This window comes from Carettochelys insculpta, chromosome 7 (assembly GCF_033958435.1).
Source record: "Carettochelys insculpta isolate YL-2023 chromosome 7, ASM3395843v1, whole genome shotgun sequence".
In the NCBI taxonomy this organism is placed as follows: Eukaryota; Metazoa; Chordata; order Testudines; family Carettochelyidae; genus Carettochelys; species Carettochelys insculpta.
This window is the reverse complement of record NC_134143.1, coordinates 28,991,889-29,015,716: the sequence shown is the minus strand read 5'-3', so window position 1 is coordinate 29,015,716 and position 23,828 is coordinate 28,991,889. Positions and strand designations below refer to the sequence as shown.

At 42.4% G+C, this 23,828-nt stretch overlaps 1 protein-coding gene across 1 annotated transcript in view; it reads left to right on the top strand.

The window, feature by feature from the left end:
- The window catches only part of CTNNA3 (catenin alpha 3), a 751,450-nt gene that overhangs the window by 473,060 nt on the left and 254,562 nt on the right, over positions 1 to 23,828 (top strand). The window contains 1 exon segment of the mRNA XM_074999587.1: positions 10,225 to 10,371. Coding sequence (XP_074855688.1) covers positions 10,225 to 10,371 — 147 coding nt within the window.

Here is a 23,828-nt window from a genome sequence, read left to right as displayed (position 1 = left end):
TAGGCACTTCAGAGCTGTTATGTCCCCTCTCTGCCTTCTCTTTTCCAGAGTAAACAAAACTAATTCTTTCAGTCTTCCCTTCTATGTCGTGTTTTCTAGACCTATAATGGTTTTTGTTGCTCTTCTCTAAATCTTTCTTTCCTGAAATGTGGTACCCAGAACTGGACACAGTCCTGGGTACCATATTGAGGCCTAATCAGCACAGAGTAGAGTGGAAGAATTACTTCTCATGTCTTGCTTGTAACTCTCCTATTAATACATCTGACAATGGTGGTGTTTTTGTTTTTTGTTTTTTGCAAGTCACACTGTTGACTCATATTTAAGTTGAGGTCCACTATGACTCCTACATCCCTTTCTGCAGTACTTCTTCATACACAGTCATTTCCCATTTTGTATGTGTGAAATTGATTGTTCCTTCCTAAGTGGAATACTTTGCATTTGTCTTTGCTGAACTTCATCCTGCTTACTTCAGACCATTTTCTTTAGTTTGTCCAGATGATTCTGAATAATAATATTATCTTCCATTTGCAACCCTTCCCAGTTTGGTGGTATTCACAAACTTTATAAGCATATTGTCTATGCCATTGTCTAAATCACTGATGAAGATATTGAACAGAACCAGTTCCAAAACTGATCCCCGGGGAAACCCACTTGTTATGCATTTCCAGCATGACACTGAACCTACTCACTGGGAACAATTATCCAACTAGTAATGCACCCACTTTATAGTAGCCCCTCTAGGTTGTATTTTCCTTGTTTGTTAATGAGAAGGTCATGTAAGGCTATCAAACACTTTACTAAAGTCTAGGTATACCACATCCACAGTTTCCCCTTTATCCAAAAGTCTTCTTATCGTTATTCTTATCTACACGAATGTTGCCCAAACAAATCTTGAAAAGCCATGTTTGTTTGAAAATTAATATTTGAGTTGCATAAGAGCTGCTTGAGAAGGAGATTAATGGTGCTGCCTACCTCTTGACCACATTGCAGGGAGGATTAAGGCTTGAGTAGAAATCCATGAAATCCTGAGTTTTGGTCCTATCTGTACCAATATGTGGCTTTAAACATTTTTTCTATTGTAGTACTTGACACACATTAATTATACTCCACAATATTCCTGTGAAATGGATAAAATAATTTCTGTGGCTTTCATAAGGAATTTCAGGCTCTACAAGCCCAAATGAAATATGGAATTAAGACTTCTCTAGTAGCTGGTTTTTAGTCTCCATGGCTCAGCTGGAAAGATTAGGGCCACAGTGTGTTTGATCGCACGAGTTATGTAATGTTCTACAGCTTCCGTCACTTCATCGCTTTAACATAACAAAAAATTTTATGGACACAGTGAAGTTATATTTGAAGCTAGCTTTTTCTAAGTGAGCGCTGATGTACAACAGAGAATACATGTCCACTATAGGCATGTTGGTCCAGTCACTAGCTAGCTGATAGGGCCTCATGAGCTACAAACCCACCAGCAACTTCAGTTTAAAATAAAAAAAAAAGGATTGGGAAGGAGGCATTCAAAAGAGGATAGCTGTGATTTTTGGAATTGTATAGTCCATGAATTTCTTAAAAAAAAAAAAATTAAAATTAACCTATTTTAAATATTTCATGAGTCTTTATCATTCTGTATATATGGTGCCAAAGATATTCATGAATGACAAAAATGTCAATTATTTGTGTGCAGTGTATTCAGGATCAGTGTTTCCCTCACTGGCAGGACTGTTTTTGTTTTAAGGAAGGGATGATGGCATATGCATTCCAATATCTGCTGCTATTTATCTTGACATATTGCCAGTTTTAAAATTCCCATAACAACTCTTTCCCTTTGTCCTCATAGATGATCTGTTATGCTTTGCACAGATGTTTTGCCTATGGTTATTGTTTAGTTATTTCCTGGAAGGGCTCTTAGGGCTGATGTTCCCATGCATGTCCCCTTTTCCTATTTACTGATTGCTTTTCTGCACACAGTGCAGATTTCAAAGGGACATTAGTAATGAAACTGAGGAAAGAGATTCTCTCTCTAATAATTACTTTGTTTATTTCAGGCCTTTTGTCAATGTTGCATGAGAGAAAGCAGTTTTCCATTCTTATCACAAATTTCATTGAAATAGTATCATACTCAGACCTGCTGAGACTCCTCCTCTACCTTCTGAGGACTGTACAACCACCGATTTTATAAGTTGTACTTTTGTGTAGGCTCACTTTGACTCCTGTGAAACATGAGTAACCAAATCCAAATCCTTTGTAAGGAGAAACTGGTAAACATCAATAAAAAAGTTTTCCAAAAGTCTCTTTTTTTCTGCCTTCAGTTTACGGCATCTGAAACAGCTTTCTCTCTCTTTTATGATAGATTTACTATCTCAGTAATAAGCACACCATGGGTGTTCTTGGTCGTCTTTGTATGCTTGCATTTCTCTCACTGTTATGGTGTTATTCATGAGGTTCAGCTTCCCAAGTAGTAAAATTGCTTGCTATGATCATATTTGAAGAGAAATTTATACTGCTCTAAACACTACAAAATAATCGTCTGGACTTTGTTTTGGTCATTTGTTTTCTTTTCTCCTCACCTTTTTATCCCTTTGCTTGTTTTTTTGCATGATTTTGTTTCCTTTCTGTCTATATAAGAATTATCAAAGTAAAACACAGCAACAATATTTCAGAGCTTTTTATATACCATAACAAAGTGTATTGAAGTGGCTGTAGTCTGTGAAAGTAACTGCTTCATTTTGCTTAATTTCAGGACAGAGATTCTCAAAACCAAAGTATAACAAGAACTAAAAATTCTGTATATCAAAGATTAATTAAACCAATCAACCAATAAAAAGCTGACAAGAAGAGCTATGTAACATGAAATAATATTAATTTAGAAAACTGGGCTTAACTTTTTGGATGTCACACATATGTTGTGCATTGACAGTTATTCGAGCGCCTGTTCCTAGAATGGTAGTTTGTACAGGTACAGAGATCTGTGTTATGCAGAACCGGGGCACTTAGCATGCAGTGTGGGATTTGTGTTCTTATACAGCATTGCATGACAGTACTAAAGGGCCTGTACCTGCAATGCTGAAATCTGTGAGAGATTTAATTTTACTTGAATAGGTGCAAAATCAGGCTGTCCTTTGAATGCGTAAGGACGGTGCAAGTATGTATGTAGGTAGTCCGTCACGTCTGACGTCGTCTTGAGCTTGCACAGGCTCATCGGATGTAGACTCGCATGTGGCTGAGGACTCCAAGCTTTGAATGGCATGAGTGTTCACAGTGGGGGCAAGGGAATTGTCCTGGCTCTGTTGGTGCAGCTGCTGCTGTTGCTTTCTTCCTCTCACGAGCATCAATGCCATGTACATGTTGCTGATCTTCAGAGTTGTCATATGTGTGTCGTATGAGAGCACACCAGCCTGTTTGGTCTTTTGCATGCTGCTCTAACTGATCCGGTTTTAAACCAGAATGAGCAATGTTGGCCTTCATGCAGTCTTTATACCTCTTGCGAGGCCTGCCTTCATTCCTTTTGCCCTGGGAGAGAGTTCACTGTAGAGGAGTTGCTTAGGAATTCTTGACTCCTCCATTTGTATGACGTACCCTGTCCAGCGAAGCTGCAAGTGAAATTTAAGCAATTTACACATTTTTTGTATGGAATACTTGATTTGCTATTACGCAATCCAAAACAAATCTGTTAGAAGATATGAAACAGCATCCAGCTCATATGGTGCTATCGTGGCTTTTTAATATTAGTATTGTAATGAAATTTGGCAAGTTCAGGACCTCTCCCCTAATAAGGCAAATAGTGAAGTAGATTGGCATGTATATAACTGGAACCCTTAGACCTTAATCCTGCAGAGCATACTTACCTGTTTAATTTTAAAGAGAGTACATCCACTGGACTTCAATGCCACCAGCCACGTGCATAAAGCCAGCTGTGTGTTTGCAAGATTGGTGTCGCTGTGTATTTTGTGATTGTTGTTGAAAGGTACCCTCTCTTTCTGAGCTATTAAACTGGGACTACACAAATGTAGGTGTTGTATGCTAATAGCGATACTAATACTGTTTTCATATCTGCCTATGGGAATGTTAACTCCAAGGCTACTCCAAGCTATGCACTGCTTCTGGTGGCATGTAGTACGTATGTGTAGCTACATGTTCAAACAAAAAACAAGCTGTACACATGCTATGTATGTAATTGCATATGTCAGTGAAAGGCTCTCACAGGAAGGGGTGGGGAGAGTTTTCAGAAGCTCACTGCTACCAGATTCTTTCTGGGGAACGTTACAAGAACCCTGGAATTGTAAGTCTTTTCCCACTTCCGGAGTCTCTTCAAATAGCAGGAGATTGCTGTGGCAGTAGGGAGATGGTGTGGTGTGACCAGATGTTCCAATTTGATAGGGATAGTTCTGATATTTGGGGTTTTATTTTATATAGACATCTGTGGCTGGATCCCAGGAGGCTGAGTAGCCTTATGGCTAGATTACTGAATAGGTGGGCAGAAAAGTGGGGCAGTGAGGGTTAGAGCATAAGAATGACCATGCTGGGTCAGACCAAAGGACCATCTAGCATAGTATCCTGTCATCCAACGGTGGCTGATGCCTGGTGTCCCAGAGGGAATGAATAGATCAAGTAAGCATTGAGTGATTTCCTGCCTCATTGCGTGTTTCCAGCATCTGACAAACAGAGGCTAGGGACACTTTCCTATCCATCCTAACTAATAAGATCGATAGACTAATCCTCCATACGTTTATCTTGTTTGTTTTTAAACCCTGTTAAAGCCCTGATCTTCCCAACATTGTTTGGCAAGGAGTTCCACAGGTTGACTGTGCCTTGAGTGAAGAAATATATCATTTTGTTTGTGTTAAACTTGCTACCTCTTAATTTCATTTGGTGGCCAGCCAGGTCTTAAATTATGGGAGCAAGTAAATAACTTTTCCTTATGCACTTTCTCCACACCAGTCATGATTGTCTTGACCTGTATCATAGCCTCCTCTTGTCTAAGTTGAAAAGTCCCAGTCTTTTTAATCTCTCCTCATCTGGCACCCATTTGAAACACCTAATTATTTTTGTTGCTCTTTTCTGAACTTTTTCCAATGCCGAAATACCATTTTTGAGATGAGATGACCACATCTGCACACAGCATTCAACATGTGAGTGTACTATGGATTTATTTAATGGCAATAAGGGAAGCAGTGAAATGACTAAAGAACAAGAAGAGCCCTGGAAATAAGATCACGGGAGAGAAGATCAAATACAGTGGAGAAAGCATGATTCAGGAAGTACACCAACTATGTAATATAGCATGGAAAGAAGGGAAGGCACGCACCTAAGGAATGGACAAGGACTTGGGCGGTGTTGGAGTCATATGGAGTGGGTAGCAGATTGATCCAGTTGTTGAAGGATGTCAGTGATAATGCGGAGGCAGCAGTGAGAACACATGGGGAGTTGGGAAGCTGGTTTAAAACAAGTAGAGATACGAGACAAGGAGATCCAATATTGCTGAGCATCTTCATCGCACATCTGGAGAGAGCAATGAAGATGTAGAAGGGATATCTGTGCATGGGAAAAGAATTAACAACTTGAGGTTCGCGGATGATATAGTTATCATTGAGGAAGATGAGGAGAAGCTAGCAAAAATAGTGCAGGCGTTAAATGAAGAAGGGAAGCGGTGTGGACTGATTATGAACATCAATAAAACAAAAACAATGGTATTTGGAGATAAGGAAATAGAAAGGAAGATCAGTGTCGATGGCATTGAACTAGAAAATGTAGAGAAGTTCAAATATCTGGGGAGCAACATAACATGATCTAGACTGTAAGAAGGAAATAGGGACTAGAATAGAGAAAGCAAGAGCGAGTTTGAAGGCGATGGATAAGATCTGGAAAAGCAAAGCAATTAGCTTAAGAGTGAAGCTGAGTGTCTTGAAAATGTGTGTATTGAGCAGCATGTGAGACATGGGTGATAACGAAAGATTCGAAAAGAAGAATATTGGCGTTTTAAAGGAGTTGTTATAGAAAGATTCTGAGAATAGGATGGATGCAACTGATCAGTGAGGAATTATATAGAAAGATACAGCCAAAAGAGAACCTGTTGTAGAAGGTTATAAAATGGAAGCTACAACTATTTGGGCATATTTGCAGAACAAACAATGAACAAAATATCAAGACCCTGGTATTCGGCATAATGGACAATTTGAATAGGAGAGGCAGACTCCACAGAGAATGGATAGATGATATAGTAGATTGGTGCAGAGCTAGTCAACAGAAACTAAGGCACTCTGCACTGGACAGGGAAAGATGGACGGAAATAGTGAGAGAGGCATCAGACACCAACAGGCGCTGAGCCCACAGTTATTGATGATGATGATGAATAAGATGTTCTGTCTTACTGTCTATCTGTAATATTCTATTTACTCTTTTTTTTAGCCCCTGTCCCTCTTTGTTCCTGCCCCAGTAACTCTGAGCCACTCCCTATTTAAGACAAGTTTGGGGAATGACCCCAAAAATCCACATTCCCCTTGGTGGGGGGGTGGGGTGTTTCATAATAAATCTCCCTCCTTTTTCCAAGAATGGCAGAGAGAGAGCTTACTTGCTCCCATGGCTGCTGGGCCTGCAGGCTCTGGTTTTGGCCCTTCAGCTTACAGAACAGCACTTCTGCCTGGGTGCCAGTCAGCCCCAAACAGGCTTTTTTTCAGACATGGAATGCCAGGCCCTCCTTTCTTCACTTCCTCATAGCATCTGTTACCTCTTATTCCCCATCCTGATTTTTCTTACTGGGGCATCCTAAGGCAGTGGGACAATGCTGTGCTAAAAAGAGCAGTGGAAATGAGCTTGGACAAGAAGAGAGCTGCATAGGGTGAGTACACAGGTACATACCCACACCCTTTGTGCATGATTTTACTCACTTAAGGTATGTTTTATCAGCCATACTGCTACTTATGCCTGTCATGGGCAACCTAGGCTAATGAGTGGGCTTTAAGAGTGGACCTCCTTCATGTCAATGGGCCGCAAGATTGTTGTAACTGTGATCGTCTCCCGGGATAGTGTAGTTTTGCTAGTAGCACTTGCGTACCTAGAATTTGCTGGGAGTGCTGACTGACCCAGAGCAGGAATTTAATTGACTTCAGGGCGAGCATGCTGCTTTGACAGTCAATGTTGTTTACAATCATCACACATCTCACGTTATCTACCCAAGCTTTTTGTATATATCACCTTATAGTGGTAGAAATAAAATTATGCAGCTAGAACCAGCGGACTCTAGCATGCCCGTGTGTTACAAAAAGTCTCATGGCCCGTAGACACAACCCTGAGGTTGCCCACCACTGACTTATGCACATTCTGGAGGGCAGCCCAAGTATTTGCACTACATGCCAGCCACAGAAGTATGCAGTATAGAACTATCTGAACAAAAGGGTCTGTAGAATGTGGCTTGTGGACTGTTCCCCAGCATGTGCTTGAGCAGTCCCACTGCATTGTAAACCTATGTGTACAATTCCTGGGGCTGGAATTCACAGCCCTGATAATGTGTCCATGTTGCACTCGGCAGACTTTCTGACTAGGCTCTGTGGCTTGATCTACATCTATGCTGTAGAATGGCAGGGCTCAGATTTGTGTCACAGAAGGGCTTGGGCTCTGATCCTCTCTGGTAACAGGATCTTAGGACCTGTGTCATGGCTGCTTCCTGACCCTGATCAGACTGATTTGTGTGTGGAAGGGAGAAGAACTTGGGCTCAAACCTGAGTGAGAGCCAGGGTTTAGTGTGCCACATCCCATTGACTTGGAATCATGACTTACCTACTGACTGGTCGACTCACCTAGCCACCCTATCAATCCATCATTAGAGGCTGCATCCACCTGTATCTGGCGATGCTCTGTTTGTTCAAGAGCTCCTCTTAAACCGTAAGAGCTACAACCATAAAAGTTGGTAAGCAGGTTCCTAAGGTCGGGGTTTGCATGTGCCTGAGTGAGGGGAAGTGTGTGAAATCCCAGGGTTTCCTGGAACATGAAAAGGCAGGTGCACTGAAGATAGGGACAACATACATGAGATTCACCACTGGGGGCAGCAAGAGCAGGGAGCAGTGTCTAAGTGATCAGTGGCCCAGCACCCCTGCCAAGCACCCCCTCCATTGGCTCGGGCTGATGCTGCCAACTCACCCAGGGGTTGGGCCCAGCACTGCTGCTCAGCCACCTGGTTTTCCCCAGAGCCACAGCCAGAGCTGGTGCCACGGCCCAGCCCGGTACCTGCACCACAGGCTGGCCCCCCAGATCTCATGTCCAATCAATTTACATCATTACAATCATTTACATAAAACACTAATTATCTGAATCAGGAGAAGAGCAAACAAATAAACAACCTTACTTGACTCTCACTGAAAACAAGACCAGGTAAATTTGTTAGTAATGCATATTACTTAATTGCAGAAGTTCCAAAATTGGCTTGAGCAACGTTTTTCAGGAACTTCAGAATCTGACCAAAGCCTGTTGAAATCAGTGGAATGCTTATCTTTGGCTTCAAGTGTCTGGGCAGGCTTAAGATAGATAAATGTTTACCAAAGTTAGTAGTGGAATCTATCTCCAAATTTGCTGTGCAGGCACAATTTTTCTCAGTTGCTGTCTCTGTTGGTATATATGCCCCAACCCAAATAAAGGGAGAGTAGTATCAGATAGGCTTTGTTTTTTTCATATCTGCCTAACTGTAGGAGTGCTTGTTCACGCTGAGCTTTTTCACAGAGGGATATTTGCCATAAAATAGTAAATAAAAACATTTCTTACTGGAGCAAACCAATTAGTGACTCTTCATTTCAATATTAGTTTTAAGATGCCTTTTCTTTTCTGCTGCAGTCAATGTCTTTTATATCTATCAGCATCTTTTATATGTGCAGATAAAAAGGGGTTAGATGAAATAAATTCATATTTTTACTAGGAAACAAATTATAATTGATAATGTTAATTATATTCCATGCAATGCTTTGATTTGTATGCTTCCTAGAGTGTATTATATGATTACAATGAACTCATTTAGATTTAGACCCTAGAAAATATCCTCCGAGTAATTTCTCAGCAATCAGTTATAAGATTATATGAAATCTAATTTGAGAACTAATTTGTACTGGAATACTACACTTATTTAATAATTTAAGATGGAAGTTCAAGAACAATTAATGCAAATGGAGAAAATTGGACACCAGACTTGTTTATTATTCTCCTTGCTGTATTATGTTATCAGATGTTATCAGTGATCTCGTTGGTATAATTACCATGCCATATACAATTTAGTTGATCAAAAGGTGGTGTTGGTCTTGCAACAAGATAGAAAACTTTTGGGTAATTTTGCAGTTAAGAAAATACATGATGCATAAGATAGTAAGTATGAATGAGAATATACATCATTATATTAATATGCTTTTCCAGAAATAAAATATTCTCCTTTCTTGGAGTGTGATCTTTAAGAGAGAATACAAAGAAGACAAGAATAGATTTATTTAATTGAAGATTTATTTTATTGGATCCATTTTAACAATCCATTCCTATTCAATGAGGCATTTCAATACAGGTTGAATCTCCTTAATCTGGTACCCTCTGGTCTGGCAACGTTCATGGTCCGGCATGATTTTAGTTAGCCTGTTGTCTGCTTATTATGGGTGTCTCTTGTGGTCCCATAAAGTTTGTTTACAGCCGCTAGCTCTGGCTGTCAGTGTTCTGTGCTGGTATTTAGCTGTAATTTACCCCAAATGTCTTCTAAGAGCCCTGTAGGCAGTGGAAATATTGGCAGTGCTGCTAGAAGATATTGACCTCCTGTCATTCGGCAAATTCTCTGGTTCAGCACTGATCAGGTCCCAAGGGTACTAACCTAGAGATGTTCAACCTATACAAGTTTGGACTCCATTAACTTCAAAGGAACTGAAGTACATTTGTAAATGCTTGTTGAAGTGGGACCAAAGTACTCTGTCCGTGTGTGTGCGTGTGTGTGTGTGTAAGTAAAATAGTAAATTTTTAGAATTAAATTATCCCTAAAAATTACAATCTTTGAAGCAGCTTGATTGAAGCTTTAGTAATTTCCATTCAGATACTGCCCTTTTTATATGATACACAGAAAACCATGGAAATACTAATAATTTACAGGTCAGATTGCAATGACTGTATATTGATATTCAGTTATGAGAGCTTTTTATAATTACTGTAGTGGCCTGTAATACAGTATGTAATACATTCAGCTGATACAAAGACAGTGGTTTTATTTTTCAGCTTCACAAAGCTGATATAGATCATGTCTTGGACTCCTTCTTGGATACCACTATTCTACTTGTAGGTCTCCTGGAAGCCGCTAAAGATGGAGGAGAAAAGGAAATAAAAGAATATGCTACTATGATTTGAGAATACATGAACAGACTTGTGGAGCTAGGTTTCAAGCATCTGGATTGAATTTATGTGATAAGTGAGCTTATACTTGCTACATTTTTTCCTATCTGATTTGATAACATAATTATGCAGAGTCACTTGGCAAAATGCATCCGCAAATCAATTCGCTAACAACATCTTCTTTCTTTGCTTACATCTTGCATAGTTTTACATTGTCCGGGGTGGCAAACTTCCAAACAGTGATGGCCACACACTTCTCCACTGTGAGGGCAGGCCATACCCAGGTGACTTGGCATCAGAGGACAGGGGCGAACTGGCTGCAGAGTTCCAAGAAGGTGTCCTCCTTCATGTGGAAATTCTGCAGCCAGCGCATAGTGTTCCACTTGGCCAGGACCACCCAATCCCACCAGTCAGAGCTCACTGGGTAGCTCCACACATGCTGGATGACCTGGGAGGGGTGTGGCAGGGGCCATAGTGTGTGGAGACCCTAACGTGAAGTCCCAGCCACCATAGCATGTGGAGGACAGCTGCCAGGAGGGTGGCCAGCAGGCAAGCTGGGGCAAGCCCTGCAGGTTCAGAGCTGCTCTGGGTCCATAGTTCTGAGGACTGAGCTTCAGGACTGGGCACAGGCTCTGTGAAGCTGTGTGCATGACAACAGGCCTGAGCAGCATGTGCAGGGAGAGGGTGTTTCGGAGGGGCCCCTTAAGGGAGCGCATGGCTGGTGGTCCCAGAAGGGGTTTCTGGCCATGTGACTCCATCAGCAGCATTTTATGGCCCATTCTTTTGAAAGAGCACCCAGGGCTGTGTGGATGTGCTTTTTTGAAAGTATGTTTCACTCTTTCAATCTGCTTTTTACATGTGGATATAATCTTCCAGAAGAGCTCATCCAGAATATAGTCTTCCAAAAGATCATTTTAGAAAGATCACTGTAGTGTAAATGCGGCCCCCTGAGTGGAATGAATTTTTTTGTTTGTATGAATGTGGAGGTCATGTGCAACACATCACCTTCATGTACAGGTACGTAACAAAATTCATGTATGAAAAGTGGCTCAGGGCTGGGACAGAGGGTTGGGGTGAAACATTCTGGCTGGAAGGTGCAGATGCTGGGTCGGGTCTGAACATAGGGTTTGGCGTTCAGCAGTGGTGCTCCAGGTTTGAAGAGGAGGGCGTACAGGCTCTGGGCTGCTTTGGTGTATGGCCAGAGATGAGGGCTTTGGTCTGAAGGAGGGTGCTCAGGCTAGGAGGAGACCCAAGATGGATAGGGGTTTGAGGCTCAGCCTTACTTGGGTAGTTCCATGCTGGAGTGGAAGGAAACAGGTTCCCTCTGCTCACTGCAGTGGTCCTGTGCTGGAGCTGGTTGGGAGGGGCTCTCAGCTGTGGCTGCTCTCTGCTGGGTCTGGCAGAAGTGGCTTCTCCCTGGCAGCTTCAGGGCTTGTGGGGAGGCATCTTTCCCAGCTCTAGGCCTGAGCTTCTGTGCAGAGCTTAATAGCTCTTGTACAGAGCTTAATGAGAACCTGCACAGCTGTGCAACTTAGTGGGAACTATGTTTAGGACCTACCTCTGAGCCAGCCTCTTCTACTCTGGAGGTTTTCCTTGATGTGATGTCCAGGCAAAGGGCATGATACCCTTGGTAATTACCACTACCACCAGGTCCTCTGCTTGCCAAGGCTACCAGGCATAAATGGGATCAAGGGGTGATTAACTGTATTGTGGCACCATCCAGAGAAAACCTTCCACGGTCATGCTGGAGAAGTCTCTCACCTGTCACCAGTTCTCAGGCATCACTCAGAGGTGAATGCAGGTACTTGCATCACTGTAGTCTCCGAGGGAAACATCTTTCTTCAAGTCCAAACTGGAATCTCTCAGCTTACTGAAGAATTGTTGTTATCCAACTTAGGCACTGGACTTCAGTACTTGTTTCTCAAGCAGTGCTTGGCTACCAAGCCATGGCAGAATTGCAAGCTGGGGATTTCCACTAGTACTCATGCCCCATTTCCATTGCTCACACATAATGTCATCTGAGAGATGAGGCACTCCTTTATCTTACCTAGTACTGGGCGCTGGTTCCAGAAGTGACCTTGCAGCTGAGGTCCCAGAAGCACCCCAATGGAAGCCATGCAGGTGGAAGAAGAATAGGCATTCACCTCCTGCAGTACCAGCTTCTTCCTCATCATCTATGGACAAGGTAGTCAAAGGCCCTGGTAACCCATTGGCTTACTTTGTGGCCCCATCATGAGCCCCTGAAACAGATCACTGTAAACTTGGACCTGGAAGTTAGATAGATGAAGGTGTCTGGGCACAGTCTAACTGACATTTTGTCTGCAACAGCTCTCTTCAGAATGGCCCCGCCAGTTAATGAGGTGGTATTGGGATCTACCCAGGGTGCTGTGACAAACCCATGCTACCCACTGGTTTCCACAAATGAGCAGGACAGACAGGGTAGTTCAGTGCTGCCTCCCAAAATAAGGAGGATAAGAGGCTGGAACTGATTAGATGCAAGGCTGATTCACCAACCAGCACCCCGTTACATATCTCTCATCAGGTTGGGGAGGTATGATTTTAACCTGTGGACACAATGGCATAATTTAAGGATTCCCTGGCCCTCTAGTCAAGGCAGGAGTTTTTGACCAACTCAGAGGACTGCAAGGCTGTGGCTGGGTTCTCCCTAAGATGGCTGTGGATGCAGCTGACTCTGCAGTCAGAACAATGGCGGATGGGCACAGGCTGGCATTGTAAACAAACACCACCAAGTGACACACAACCTCAGCCATGCAGAACACAATGCATCCACAGCCTCAGAAACAACCCTGACATTATAATCCAAAGAGGCTAACAAAGGTGGGGGTTCTATGGTCGTTATGAATAAGTCAAACTCTGAACAAGAGGCTGCCAGACAACTCACCAAGACCATGTTCTACAGCATACTTTCCTCTGATCCCACTGAGAAAGATACTACAACAGTTGATCAAGAAATCCCCTGCTTCAGCTCAGGACCAAATCCACACAGATACACCCACAGAGCCCTGACCAGGAGCATTCTGTCTGCTACCCAAGATCCATAAACCTGGACACACTGAATGTCCTATTATTTCAAGTAATGTCACCCTTACCGCAGGATTATCCTGTTATGTTGGTTTTCTCCTCATGCCGTAGGCTACCAACACTCCTAGCTATCTCTGAGACACCACTGACTTCCTGAAAACACCATCCTTACCACCCTGAATACAGAAGCTCTTTACACCAATATTCCACATGACGAGGGACTATAAGCTGTCAGGAACACCATCGCTGACAATGCTGTGGCACATATGGTGGCTGAGCTATGTGACTTTATCTTCACCCACTTTGTTTCCAATTTGGGGACAATTTATACTTTCAAGTCAGTGGCACTACTATGGGCATCCACTTGGCCCCACAATATGCCAACATTTTTATGGCTGACATAGAACAGGGTTTCCTCTTCTCCCATCCTCTAGCACTTCTCCTTTACTTATGCAACATTGATGACATCTTCATCATATGGACCCATGGTAAGGAGACCCTTGAAGAATTCCACAAGGATTTGAACAATTTCAACCCCCCCATCAATCTCAGCTTGGACCATTCCACTTGAGAGCCATTTCCTGATCCACTGTCTACAGCCAAGCCTTAACATACATCTGTATCTGTTCCAATCTCGCTGACAGAGACAAAAAGCTACAAGATGTTATCAAGCATTCATACAATTTAATTATCCATCTGGGGAAGTAAAGAAACAGACTGACAGAGCCAGATGAGTACCTATAGGTCACCTACTTCATGATAGGCCCAACAAGGAAAATAACAGAACATCACTTGTCATCACCCCCAGCATAAACCCCTCCAAGGCATCACTGACAACCTACAACTTGTACTGGAACATGATCCCTCACTCTCACAGGCCTTGGGTGACAGAACAGGTCTCTCCTTCAGAAAGCCACCCAAACTCAAGGAAATACTCACCAGCAACCACACACCATACCACAGAAACACTAACCCAGGAACCCATGCCTGCAACAAACCCTGTTGCCAACTCTGACACCTTATCTATACCAGTGACACCATCCCAGGACTCAAGCACATCATCAGTTGCTCATACACTTGTATATCCACTAATGTGGTCATGTGTCACCAATGCCCTTCTGCCATGTACATTGGACAAACCAGACAGGTTTCTGCACCAAAGGATGAATGGATATAAATCTAACATCAGGAATTGCAATGCACATAAACCTATGGGGAACACTTCTTAACTCCTTGGACATGCAATCATGGATTTTAAAGTAGCCATTCTTCTACAAAAGAATTTTACCACAAAATTACAGAGGAAGATATTTGAATTGGAATTCTTTTGCAAATTTGACACATTTCAATTGAGCCTTATCAAAGATCTCAACTATCTTATGCATTACATGGAAAATTTACCCACCTTTGCTATTCACAGGAATGGGATACGTACTAGTTAACTTAATTTGCTTTCACCAGGTGCTTTTAGCTCAAACTGTAGAGATGCCTGCACTCAGCTCCAGAGGCTGCTGGTCTTGCTAGTGACAAGTAACCCCCCATTTTCCATCCTTCCTCTGCACCAACCCTGCTATATATACCCTGGATTCCTGTTGTCTGCTTCAGTCATCTGAAGAAGTGGGCCTTACCCACAAAAGCTCCTAACCTAATAAATTTGTTTGTCTTTAAGGTGCTTCAGTACTGCTTGTTAATGGCATCTGTTGTCACCATGAGGTGCTGTTCATGGTGCCAGTCATTGAGCCTCTTTCACAAAGTGAAGCAGTCTAATCGTCAAGGGTAGCTCCCTTTTCTCTGAACAAATGGACTCTAAACTGAACAGCCTCCAAGACTCCATGGTCCTATGTTGAAACCTGGGCCTCTACACACCCCCAGCAGACTCCCAGATTCCCAGCACCTTCCAGGCAAGAGCCATACAAAAGAAAGGGAAAAGGCTAGAAACATTGTCAGTCTCTAGCTACTGCCTCAGCTTCCCAGTTCGGCTCACAGGTATATGCTTTTGAAGGAACATTCAGGGACAGCATACCAGTCTTAAGTATGGATCCATCATTCATTTTTGTTTTTGGACTGCCTATCACCCTTCCACCCTGTGTGGTCTTACATAACTTGGAACACTGACTGCTCTGCCTTGCAATAGTCAGCTATGCCCTCTGGTTTTTGTCCTTCAGGGACACTTCTCCAGCAGCTCCTTATCGCCAGGAAATGCAAACCCTTCTATGCATGGGGGCCATAGATGAAGTTCCTCACGGATTGAGAGGGAAGAGGTTTTACTGCTAATATTTCCCAAACCTGATGTTTAAGGAGGGTTCTGTGGCCCATCATGGATTTGCATAATCTCAATAAATATCTTTTAAAAACTGGAAGATCCACATGGTTTCCTTGGTCTCCATCAGGAGACTAGTATACCAATATCATTTCCCTGTGCTTCCGTCTGGCTTGTCAGCAGGTTGATGCATTTTCACAATGTGCATGGCAGTTGTTGCAGTCTTCCTCAAATGTCAAGACAAACAAATGTGCCAGTACCTTGCCTGTACCTTGACCAGCTGACTTGTCAAATGCTGCTTGCAGGCTCAAGTCCTGCATAGGATGGGCCACCTTTCTGCCACACATTCTGGTGGGTAATATGGCTTCAGTGTTTTATGTCAACAAGCAGGTAGGAGCTTGACCTTTGGCCTTATGCTAAAATACCCTCTGGCTGTGGGACATATGTGTGAAATACATTGTTCAACTTGGGCATCACATAGGCTGGGAGTCCAGATCACAGTTTTGGGTCATATCAGCAGGTCCTTATTCTCTCACCACAAGTGGTCTCTTCACCCAGGGGTCACCAATATTGTATTCCAGAAGTGGGGCCTCTATTTGCATATACTGTCAGTTCTGTTCGCTCTTAACGAGGATCAGATACTAACCAGGTTGGTTTTAGAGACAGCACTGTATTTAGGTGATACAACATCCTGCCCGCTCTTCATGACAGTGGTACTGAGGCAGGCTTCTTGACTACAGCTTTCTGGTTTTGCCCAGAGAAGTGCAGAAGACTTCCAGCTTGAAGGGCCCAAGCTCTTTGCAGAGGAGACAAATTCTTCTCTCCAGTCCTGGATTTCTGGAACATGTTATACTCCCTGGGAATCTACCACACAGAGCAGAAAAGAAGATAGGCTTCTCAGCTGCTCAGTACTCACCATCCAAGCACAGTTATGATCCATAGTGTAAGGAGACCAGGGCTCAAAAGCTGAAGCAGCCTGTATCCCAGTCTGCTACCTATGAACCCACCTCTTCTACGCACTCTTCATGGGGTGACCTAGGGCCTTGGATAATATATGTTGCAGCATCAGCTGCCATCTGCTCTGTTCTGCCATCTGTCATGCTCTTCAGAGGATACTTGTCCCTGTTTCACACCTCTGACAGATGGGTTCAAGGACTGTTTCAAGGAGTTACACCATTCAATTTGCATTCCTTCCCCGTTCCAGCCCTTCCTATGTCCCCCATCAAGGACCCTTCTCCTGATAACCTACGTCACCAGGAAATATATAAATTTGTTATGCCATTGAACCAGTCCTGGTGCACCTCAGGAGCACAAGGGGGCTCACTCCCATTATTTCTGATCCTGAAATCGAAGCAAGGTTGGTGTCCCCTTCAAGCCTATGTGATGCCCAGGACATTAAACAATAGGGGAAGACACAGAGATTCAAAATGGTCAGGGTAGCAGCTCTGATTCCAGCTCTATAATGAAAAGATTTCCTAGAGTCTACCTTTGGGCAGGACCATTAGCAGAACAGACTGCTCCACCCAGATTATTCTTCAAGGTTGTCCTCACGGAACTGAAGCGCTAATCCTCGTGCAGCGATTGGCTTTTCAGTAGCATACTTGATATGGTACGCAGCTTCATCAACCTGGGACAGATGCCTGGGGATCTTGTCTACACAGCCACAAGGTACAGGGCAAATAGTTTCTACAGAAATAACCCTCTGTATCTCTCTTTGGAGCTAAGCGTTGGCAGGAGTGTCTGTACATACTCCTGTCTTTCATCAAGAATACCCATGTGAATGTCACAATGGACCTCTGTGTTATACATAAATCACCAACAGTGTCCCTTCTTCTTCTGAGTTGTCTGTGGGGCTCTGCAGTGGAGAAGGAAGTGAGGGGCTTTTGTCCAGGCAGTGCTAGGTAGCCTCGAGGCAGACCATGCGGGGGAGAGAGCACATGCACTGACTCAATGGACACTGCCACTAAAAACCTCTGATTAGAGGTACAGGGGTGCACATCTTGAAGAACCATCATTGCTGCACAAGGTGAGTAAGTAACTTCCTCCTCTTAGAACAGCTACTGTTCATATCCGCACCATGATCCACTCGGCTGCTTGGCCTACTCCTCTGTTGGAGTTATTGGTGAGAGGCAACTGAGGGGGTGCTGAGCCAGCAGTGCTCCTTTTACTACTGCAAACACACACCAGGAGCTGCTAGAGTTAATCTGCATGTAGTGCACGCACACAAGCAGCACATCACAAAGAGCAACAGTTACAAAAGCTCAGTAACTGTTTTTTTTCCAGTGTACATAAGTACTATTCCTTTTGTAGTGAGCCATTCACAAAGGCATCTAGCTCTGAAAACAATAGCAGAAAATTTTACAAACACGGCCTCATTTATTACGATAAGTTAACTTGAGACCCCAATGTGACCTTTTTAAACTTACAACTTTAACACTACTAAAGCAAGGCAGTTCCAGGAATATAATATTCATGTTTACTTAATGTTTTTTATATTCAATACTGCCCCACTTATTCAAACTATTTTGGGAACATCAAATATATTCAAATACTGATTAAATTACTTGGTAAATAGCAAATAATTCATGTGAGGCAAACAAAAGCAAGATTCTTATTAAAAGTTTGGATTAAAAACGAGTTTGATATAGGATAAACTTGATTTTACTTTGTGTGGGTATAAATAAACAATGTGAGTGTTTATAATATGTATTCTACACTATCCCCAAGGGCTTAATTTCTAAATGGTTTGTTTTTCAAATGTTTCTGTGTTCAGAGAAATTATTTTTGAGCATGCACAGTGTCTTTCTTATTATAGGAATTAATGGTTCTAAATTAGAACCCTAGTGGTGTTTAAATTATTTCATGGCACTGAAAAATAAATATCATGGTAAGTCATCTAATAAAAGTGAAATTATTTATTGCAGAGATAATAGGAGTACAGTATTTTATTTTAAAAGGGATTTTTTTTGTTTTAAGTATTTACATGTATCTCTGAACAACACCTTGATTAATGAGATAAACAGCTTTTTCGATTAACAATACTTTTGGACTCTACAGGAAATTAGATAGTAACTGTTTTGCATTTGTCAACTAGCAGCATATTAGATGTAAAATACACCAAAACAAATCACCACAAGGGGACTTTTTCATACAAATTAACAGATTTATTTGATTAAAAATGCAGTGATTTCAGCAGCATTGGCAAAGAACAAAGCAGAAAAATTAAGGCAGTAATATAATGTAAAAACGGATAACCTTTCAATCAGCCTAAAATCTCTCTGGAGTTGCTGTGAGTAGTTGGAAGTGATATACACAGACATGGTGTTCTGCCTCTGAGTAGCTTAAGTGCTTTTAATCTAAAAATGCATATATTTTGTTTTGTAATTCAGCTTTTGAATATTAATAACGTAAGATACTGCTGGTGCCATTTGGCAGAAGATACAGAAGATGTGGTAGATTCAGCCCTTGATAACTGTGTTTTCTATCAGCATAGTTTCATTTGCAGGGACCTCAGTGGTGAAATCTGTCAGAAGAGAGACATGCGGAAGATCAAGGTGCCCACAATCCCTGCTTAGCCATACGGCCTGCAGCAGACCAACAAAAACAAAATCTGGTCAGCAGCTTTCAGCTGAGGATGGGACAGTTAGGAGATGAGTCGAATGGGAACATTGCTGAGGCAGATTGCACTGGCTGAGATGTTACGTCCCAGCCAGTTTGTTTAACTTACCTTCCCTCTGGGGTTTCATTAGGCAAGTGAAGCTTAAAGGTAAGAGATATCACTTGCATAATCTTGGGTGTGGAATCTCCACATGGACATGCGTGCGCGCACACACACACACACACACACACCTGTAATTTATCCCTTGCAGTATTAGAGAATTTGTCAAAGCCAATACACATAAATTTCTAAAGTGGCAAGCTAAGCTGGCTCCAGATAAGGCATGGCATCTATCCAGAGTCCTTTAGAATGTAATAAGCTGTTATTTGAGTGATTGCTCTTGTGCATTCCACAGGAAGTATGCATGCTAACCCTGTGCACCAGTTCTGGAAGATTTTCTCCTAGTAGCACCGATAGACAGGCTGGTCAACCACAGGGGAGGGGAGAGAAAGGGAGTGATTGCCCCCTGGCCCTGCCCCTTCTGGGAGTGTGCAGCTGCCCCTCCCCCCACACCTTGTCCAGGGGCTCAGCATGACTGTTGGCTCCCCCTAACTGTAGGGGAGTACCCATAGCAACCCCTGGAGTGATGCCTCCATGGTGCAGTATAAGGGGCATTGCACATTCACCCCCCACCCCACTCTCTGTTCCTTAGAATTATAGAATAATAGGGTTGGAAGAAACCTCAAGAGGTGAGTGAGTCCAACCCCCCACTGAAAGCTGTACCAGTCCAGCTAAATCATCCCAGTAGGCCTTTGTCAAGGTGGGACTTAGACCTCTCGGGAACCAGGTTCTACCACCTTGCTAGGTAACCCATTCGAGAGCTTCATCATTCTCCTAGTGAAATAGTTTTTCCTAATATACAATCTAGTTGTCACTCGCCACAGCTTGAGACTATTGTGCATTGTTCTATAATCTGTCACCACTGAGAGTAGCCTCTCTTCATTCTCTTTGGATCAGAGAATCAATCAGAATTCTAGGGCTAGAAGGGAAGTCAGGTCGTCATCTAGTCCACCCCCCTGCCCAGAGCAGGATCAGCCCCAACTAAATCATCCCAGACACGATCATATCAAACTGAATAGAGGAGAAGAATCACTTCTCTAGATCTACTGGAAATGTGCCTCTTAATGCACCCCAGTATGCCATTAGCCTTTGTGGCTACAAGGGCACACTGTTGACTCTTATGCAGTCTCTCATCCACTAATCACCAGGTCCTTTTCTGCTGCGCTGTTGCTTAACCACTTGGTCCCCAGCCTGTAACAGGCTTGGGATTCTTCCATCCCAAGTGCAGGACTCTGCACTTGTCCATGTTGAACCTCATCAGATTTCTTTTGGCCCAATCCTCCAGTGTATCTAGGTCACTCTGGACCCTATCCCTACCCTTCAGTGTATCTACCTGTCCCCATACCTTCGTGTCATCCACAGATTGCTGAGGGTGCAATCCATCCCCTCATTCAGGTCATTAATAAAGATGTTGAACAGTACTAGCCTTAGAACCAATCCTTGGGCACTCCACTTAAAACCGACCGCCAACCATACATTGAGCCATTGACCACTACCTGTTGGGTCCATCTGTTAAGCCAGCTTTCTTTCCATTTTACAGTCAACAGAATGCACTTTACAATCTGGCTGCTCCCCAGGTTTTGTCCACAAAGTCCTGCAATCTAGACGTACCCTGGAATTGTAAAAATTGTTTTGTTCTTCCTAATGGAACTGTACACATTCCCATTATTCCTAAAATGTTTAATCCTATTCTGAGACTTACTCTGTTATATTGGTCTTAACTATATCATGTAACAATGGTTGACTTTTTTTCCTCCCCACATTCAGTGGTTTGTTTTTTTTTTTGTATGATGATTCTAAATAGGAAATCCCCTTTTCTTTTGTTTGGTCCATCCATTACTTGGTACTCTTCCATCTTTTATGTCTTATTCTTTAAACTGAACAACTCTATTTTTTTTTCAGTCTCAGCTCAGATGGAAGTTTTTTATTCCTGTAAGCTTTGCATCCTCCACTTTTGACCTTCTTTGTTTGCCATTTCTTTTTCTTGTGAGGCAGAACCTGAATATAGTATCTCTGAAGAGGGAGTACTGTCTGTTTATATTTTAGAATTAGGGTAGGGTCCCCACATTTGCGAACTTAAGGTTCACAAATTCAATTATTTGTGAGTGGCTGATTCCCTGGGGCTCTGGGGTGGGGAATGTCTGGTGGCTGCCACTTCCTGGTGCTCCAGGGTGGGAGTACTGGCAGCAGCCACCACTTCTGCAGGGCAGGGAGTGCCGGTGGCTGCTACTCCTTCTCTGGGGCCAGAGCACAGGCAGCCACTGCTGCCCTGGGGCTCCGGGTGGAATGCAGACAGCCACTGCTTCCTTGGGGCTCTGAGCCAACCCCATTATTCATGAAAATCGACATTTGTGAGGGTTCTGAACACCAAACCCTCCCAGACATTGCAACCTTACTGTATAATACATTTCAGTAATATTTTAACCCATATTTTATATATTTCTAAACACTGTTTCCTTTTTTGACCATTGCTGCACTCCAAGGCTTGTGTTCACATTGAGGCTTCCACAAAGACTTTGACCTTGCAAAGGGCCACAAGCACATTTTTATGGGCTCTACATTTTTAATTACAAGGACAGCATCTCAACCTTACAGTGTGCAGACTCTCATGTATATAGACTAGAATGATTTGTAGAAACATTTCCCTTGGTGTAACATCTGTGTGACACAGCAGGGACTGTTTTTCTGTCCTTTTTAATTTCAGTGGCACTATGTTAGTGGAGGGGTCATCTTTTATTATTACTATTACCATGACGACCTACATTTCACAGACATCATTTTCTCTTCTTTTCTCATTATTTAAAACACAGTTTACCAATCACCTGCCCAGCATTACAAACCTTTGTTCACATGAGTATTCCTTACTTGTGTGTGTACTGTTGAAGTAAAATGAAAGGCTTCTTATATGAACAAGAACACATGAAACTGGGCTTATTTGTAAGAAAATTTCCAAGATAAAGATTATGAAAAACATTGGGTCAGACTCTGCCTTATGCTGTGGACTCTTACACCCTCCTGTGATGGTGAAAGTAGCTACAGAGGTGATAGAACCGGTTCGTGCAGAAAGTGTGGGTGCCATTTGGTGTGTGGGTTTTCCATCTGTCTTAGATCAAATGTAATGGCCATGCACTAACTCCAGTTGCAGTAAAGGAGAACACCAAGATCTGGACTGCAATCTTTCAACATTTGTAAAGCTGCTATTATTCAGTCACTGAATGATGAGTGTTTTGGTTTCTGCAGAATATCTGATATCTCGTGTGTTTTTTTTCTCCTCCACATCTGTAATTAATTAAAGCATCTCCTAATCTTCACTACATCTTAGTGCTTCCTGTGTCAATAGACTGAAGAGTTCTGAATAGTAGACACAATTGCATATATAAATATATTAGACAGTGATTTGGACTTGTAAAGGTGAAGATTCCTGCAGTGTTGAGTTACTCAGCAGCACATCTGAGATGGAAATTAGAAGAAATAATTAAAATATCAATGGATGTTTTCGAATTGTTTCCGTTTTAGTCTGAGCATGGCCGTTTCTCTTAAAATGAACAGTAAACTTTCATTTAGTGTTCAGTTGACTTTGCTTTGAATATAGAATGTTAACTGAGCTAAGTCAAATTGTCTGCTCTATTGACTCACTGGTAATATTGTAAATTAAAGAATTCATGAGGCCAACAACCTTTCTAATTCAACATGGGGATTTGAATCTTTGTTGAGCAGTAGCGCACACAGATACATCTGGAAGAAACTCTTTCTTTTAAAAATAGCCCTAGAAAATGTAAATTGTAATTGAGCAATTTCAGGAAATGTCTGTTTCTGGTTTTGTTCTGCTTTGGAGCAAAGACAAATTTTGAAATTTGGACATATCTCCCCAAGTGGGGGTATGGTAGTGGATTCTACACTCTGTACTAAACACACATGGGGATCAACCCTGCTTCCTTGTAAGTCAATAGCAGAACTTAAATTCTCTTCAGCGGAGGCACTTGCTAATTTAGTTTCAGTAGACTAAAATATAATAAGCCAACTTCTCAGGTGATATTGTAAAATGTCGTCATTTCACTGACTTCAACTTAACTACTCTGATTTACATGATTTGAGTATCTATCTGCTCAATTATCTGCTTCGACGATTCTGCCCTTACTATTTGGCCACGTCTACACTAGACAGTTCTTATGGAAAATCACTCTCTCTTTTGACAGAACACACAGAGCACCCACACAAAAAATGAAATCTTTCGATCCAGAATGGAAAGAGTGCAGCTCTTCTCCCGGAGGCCCTCTTCTGCTCCTGGGTCAGGAAGAGTTCCTCCTTTTGAAAGCTTCTTTCCAAAAAAAAAAAAAAAAAAAAAAAAAAAGGCATATGTACATGCTGTTCAGGTCTTTTTTTTTTTTAAAGAGTTGTCCTCTTGGTGCTGACTTTTTGATCCCTGGCCCATTCTTTCGAAAGAGCAGGGGCTGTGTGGATGCCCTCTAT